This window comes from Triticum dicoccoides, chromosome 7A (genome assembly GCF_002162155.2).
Source record: "Triticum dicoccoides isolate Atlit2015 ecotype Zavitan chromosome 7A, WEW_v2.0, whole genome shotgun sequence".
Lineage (NCBI taxonomy): Eukaryota > Viridiplantae > Streptophyta > Magnoliopsida > Poales > Poaceae > Triticum > Triticum dicoccoides.
Window position 1 is genome coordinate 633,864,215 of NC_041392.1, and position 5,175 is coordinate 633,869,389.

Consider the following 5,175-nt stretch of genomic DNA (forward strand, 5'->3'; position numbering starts at 1 on the left):
ACTACCGACGGCCTTGTCGAGCAAGCGTGCACAATGTCATACTCGTTGTCGTGGATGCTGGGCTAGCCGACCATGTAGCAGTATCACGATAACCACTGAGGCCCACCGCACATGCCGGGAGAAGGTACTCATCGTCCGCAAGCACCGCTCGGACCAGCCAAACCCCAACTACCCGGACGTCATCGACGGCGGCGGCGACGGGGTAGGGGAGAAGGAGGTGGGGGGACGCGGCTCCGACAGCTTGGGTTTTCAGGGCATGACCAATGCATAGCCTCAGGGTGATGCCCCGTAGGCCACATAGGATCGGATGTCAGGAAAAGTAGGTTCAGATGGAGCAGCGGGATCCTTTGCAGGAGGCGGGTGTTTGGAAAGAAAAAGTGTGGTCTGGTGCGTAAAGCTGAAAATGTTAAAATGGTGAGTAGAGATGCACGTGTGGTGGGAGTCTTTATTTTCTATTCTTTGATGAGGCCCCACTAATGGCAGCATACATTGGGGAGAAAAAATCGATATAGATGCTTCAAGCTACTTTTTATCATGATGCACATGTATCCATATGTCACCATTGTATATGTGATCTGTATCCATATGAGGCTGTTGCCTTTTCTTCTTTTCCTTGCTGATATGATGCCTTTCTTTGTATCTGTGGTCACGATGACTCCAGTCCAAAGCAGAGCCGATGGCGAGCCCCACGATCTCGGACCGGATCCGACCCTACTTGACATCCTTGTCAGCAGCAAAGCGACGGACACACAGAATCGCGCGGCATGGCACTCGAAAAAGAAAGAATGTCTTCCTTTAATCCTGTCAAAAAGAAAGAATTTTTTTTCGCTGTTCTTTGCCACACCCACACGCGCACGCATCGCCGCCCCGGCGACGAAAACCACCGCTCCTCCGTCAATCCACGCCTTTCTCTAGAACGCCCGGCCGGGTATAAAAGGAGGCCGTGGCAAAGCAGGAACTCATCGACCATTCAGTAGCTAGCTAGCTCCGAGTCCTGTCGAGATACGCACGCACTCATCATTTACAACCGTTTCTGCATGGCTTCCTACGCGGCTTTCCTCCTCCTCGTCGCTGCTTTGTTTGTGTGCTGCTGCCACGCGCAAGGCGGCGACGACGGCGCCGTGGCGGCGATCTACAGCCTCGGCGACTCCATCACGGACACGGGGAACCTGGCCAAGGAGGCGCCGCCCGGCGCGTTCGAGACCATCAAGCACCTCCCCTACGGCGTCACCTTCGGCCGCCCCACCGGCCGATGCTCCGACGGCCTCCTCATGATCGACTTCCTCGGTACGCACGTTCGTCCCAACTAGCAGTGCATGCATACTCTGCTTCAGAGTGAACGGCAGGAGTAGTACTGCACGTAGTGAACGTACGTGACACTCTGGTTCATGTGCAATGCAGCTCAGGACATGGGCCACCCGTTCCTCAACCCTTACCTGGCCAAGAACATGAGCTTCGACCACGGCGTGAACTTCGCCGTCGCCGGAGCCACCGCCATGGACCCTGCCGACCTGTTCAACCGCACCTTCTCCATGCCCTTCACCTCCAACTCCCTCAAGCTACAGCTCCGGTGGTTCAAGGACTTCATGAAGTCCACCTTCGCTACTGATGCAGGCAATTCATAAATTTTCTTCCCACATTATCTCAACGCAGACTGTTTTCGCAGTCAGGCATACTAATTCTCTATGTAAAATTTCTGTGTGCAGAAATTCGCAAGAGGCTCCAATCTTCTCTGGTTTTGGTCGGGGAGATCGGAGGAAACGACTACAACTTCGCCTTCTACGCAAACAAGTCTGTCAGTGAGGTGGAGAAAATGATCCCAGCTGTGGTTCAGACCATCATCAACGCCACCAAGGTACTATCTTCAAACATCTTCTCTTACACGTACATCCAAAAGATTGGGAACTAATTCTGCCGAGTTGCCTCTCTCATCACACACAGGAAGTGCTTGACATGGGCGCGAGCAGAGTCATCGTCCCGGGCAACTTCCCCATCGGCTGCCTCCCGAGCTACCTCACTGCCATGGCTGCGCCAGAGCCGTCGGCATACGACTCCACGGCCTGCCTCAAAGACCTCAACCTCTTCGCCGCCAAGCACAACGCGCAGCTCCAGCGGGCCGTCGCCGGTCTCCAGGCGTCATACCCGGACGCGGCCATCGCCTACGCCGACTACTTCAACTCCTTCCTCAGCCTCCTCAAGGGCGCCCCGGCGCTCGGCTTCGACGAGAATAGCACGCACAAGGCCTGCTGCGGCGCCGGCGGCAGGTACAACTATGACTTGAGGCTGATGTGCGGCGTGGAGGGGACGGCGGTGTGTGCGGACCCGTCGGCGTACGTGAGCTGGGACGGCATCCACATGACCCAGGCGGCGTACAAGGCCATGTCCAGGCTCATCTACCACGGGAGGTACCTGCAGCCACAGATACTCAGATTCCCGGAGGAGAAAAATGGACAGACATGATAAACTGTTTGATTCTCCCCTAGACTAGACGATGGAAGCCTCACCGCAACATTTTGAGCCTTCGATGAGTTCTTCCATGGCTATGCTATATATGCACTCTGCACTATGTATCCAGATTAAACTACTCCGACCTAAAGTAAAAGTAAAGATGCAGTTTTAGCATGTTGAGCAGGGTATACAGTTAACAAACAAAGTTACTTCTCTCAAGTAAATTGAGAGGATTTTACGTGTTGATCTGGTACAAAGTTACAAACCTACATTTCTCTAAAGAACTTGCAAAGTTACAGCATAAGAGTAGCCTGCCCCTGGTATGTTGCCTCAGTTCATGTATCTAGCTAGTGCTATCACACTTTCATCAGGACTCAAGCCTCCAGCGAGCTTTGATCCTTGAGAGTACAGAGGGCAAATCTTACAGGAAAAAACCCACCAGCAAATAAATGCACACAAATCCAAACACTAAGAGCTAAGATTTAACAGCCTTGATTTGATCTATGCTAAACAACTATGTACATTGAGAATACCAGTTGAGCTCAGAATTCTGGCGAATGATCTCCGGTGCAAAGTTGTTTGAAACGGGATAGCAGCAATGTTAAATCTGGGTCAGCTTCATGCTTCTTCCAAGCTTCCTCAAACTGCTGTCCCTTGCATCTACAAGGGTACATCTTACCATGAGAAGACCAAATGACAGATCTCAGAGGAAAAAATGATGAAATGCGGAAAAGTACAAAATATTTAAGTAGGAGTTCTGGCTGGATATGTATAAGTACATACTAAGACAACAACAATTTGCACCTGAATCCAAGTGGCAGAAACCAACAGAAGATAACCAGTATCTCCCGGGACAGAAACTGACCTGGTTTGAGTGCACTCTAAAGATCAGAATACTTTACTCCCATCACCACTCCAGTATCATAATACTAAGGTTAACATTAAATATTTTTACCCTGGCCAGAAGTATTGTTCCAACGATTAATCTTGTTCCAACTAGTCCATTGGTTGTACAGACACAGTGCTAGAAGAAGCTCCCACACCAGGTGGGGTGTGGGTCTGGGGAAGGATTATACGAGGCAGACCTTACCCCTGCACAGTGCAATTCAGAGAGGCCAGGTTAAACCCAGGACCTCTTGGCACAAGTGGGGGGTATATCACCACTGCGCCAGGCTCCCATTGTTTGATTAGATAAATTATCTTCAGACGTAACCTAACTTGGTTGGATGAAATAATAGAAGGTTATCTTGAGCACCAATTCATAAAAGTCATAAGCATGATACACTGAAGAATAACCAATTTAACTGCCCACCAAGACAGTAGAATGGCAGCCAACGAGGTGCAAGATAAGGACTCATTCTGAACCAGTGTACTATTCTAATTTCCGAACCTAATTTACTCCCAGAGATGTACAGCTGCCATTTAATAGGAGTGTGATGTAAAAACTAAAATCACTAGTGAAGGATAATCTTACTTCTGGAGTAGCATGAGTATATCCATTATGTGATTTCGCATGATCTCATGGCTCTTTCTCATGGCCGACTCCTTATACAAAAGAACAAGCTCATCCACCAGTCTAAATACAAAAAAAAAAGTGAGTTGGAAATTTCCAGATTCAGCAAGTGCCAAGTAGATAAAACAAAAGATGACAACAATCCTAAGAAGTACTGCACGACCTAGTTACAGAGGGAGTATCATATTCTCTAGTACCTTGAAGTGTAGGGCGACTTCCTGATCCAGGTGAGCTTAATAACTATATGAATTCGCTCTAACACCTGCAAATGATATATGGCTGGAATATTAAAGAAATGTGATTAATACATAGATAATCACATTGTCCATAATCAGGACAACCTTCTTACCAGAAGAACTGTTCTATCATCATCAGCATGCATCCATTGGAAAAATAGAGAGAACAGGAGACGAAAATGTGCCAACAGGAAGAGGCCCATAGCATCCAAAACTGGCCCGATAAGGGTAAGCCATGCAACACGACGTTCTTTGTTTAGTGGTTGCCGTTCCAGGTGTCCCAACATCTCAGAAAGTACGCGGTCGTACCTGGAACCAATGGAAAACTGAAGTTGAAGGAAAAGGACAAGATATGTAGTTGAGGTTTAAAGTAGAGATGAACCAGACTGATGGTACCTATATAAAACTCATATTAGTAGACAGCTGAGTAACTTTAAGTCAGTGTCTTTGTCCTAGCTTTCCACTCTTCAGCCAATGACTATAACTGTTAATCTCAGATTCCCCCACGATTATGATGTACTTCAATATAAGTAGAACAAATTCCATCTACGTTGCTTTTCTAAACAGTGCTATCAATGTTGTTAAGGCGGCAAGGCGACCTAATGCGAGCACCCACTGCCCTAACACCTAAGCACCTAGCTAAAGCGTGCATAATTGCAAGGAGCTGCCAGGGCGCCTTGATGCCTAAGCGCCCAAGGCAGGACGCCTTAAAAACAATGGTGACTATTGACTACAGAAGGAGAAGATGATGTAATAGTCTTTTATCTCACTAACTTAAAGGCAGATTTTCAGTTTTAAGCCATTCCATTTGCCGAAAAAGGCTTTCGCCCCGCTTTATATTATAAAGCACATGCCCAAGCCAACAATCCACAGAGGTTCAAACACACACACACACACACCGATCCATAAGGGTTAATGCTGAGGGCACAGCTCAACAAGCCCTAGAACAGAAATAAACGACTGCATCTAGTCGGGCTC

General features: G+C 48.3%; 1 protein-coding gene and 1 pseudogene across 1 annotated transcript; one reads left to right on the forward strand and one right to left on the reverse strand.

Annotated features, from left to right (window-relative positions):
• Positions 1-887: 887 nt before the first annotated feature.
• Positions 888-2,692, forward strand: LOC119328926 (acetylajmalan esterase-like). Its single transcript, XM_037601918.1, has 4 exons — positions 888-1,287; positions 1,402-1,614; positions 1,707-1,855; positions 1,942-2,692. Exons 1-4 carry the CDS (start codon positions 1,038-1,040, stop codon positions 2,458-2,460), a joined length of 1,131 nt encoding a protein of 376 aa, XP_037457815.1. The 5' UTR covers positions 888-1,037; the 3' UTR covers positions 2,461-2,692.
• The window catches only part of LOC119328925, an 11,784-nt pseudogene continuing 8,888 nt past the window's right edge, over positions 2,280-5,175 (reverse strand).

Excerpts from the sequence above, each read along its gene's own strand:
- LOC119328926 (XM_037601918.1), top strand. The coding sequence starts at position 1,038 with ATGGCTTCCTACGCGGCTTTCCTCCTCCTCGTCGCTGCTTTGTTTGTG. Across the intron at positions 1,615-1,706 it reads CACCTTCGCTACTGATGCAG|AAATTCGCAAGAGGCTCCAA; the intron begins GCAATTCATAAA and ends TTCTGTGTGCAG. Across the intron at positions 1,856-1,941 it reads CCATCATCAACGCCACCAAG|GAAGTGCTTGACATGGGCGC; the intron begins GTACTATCTTCA and ends CATCACACACAG.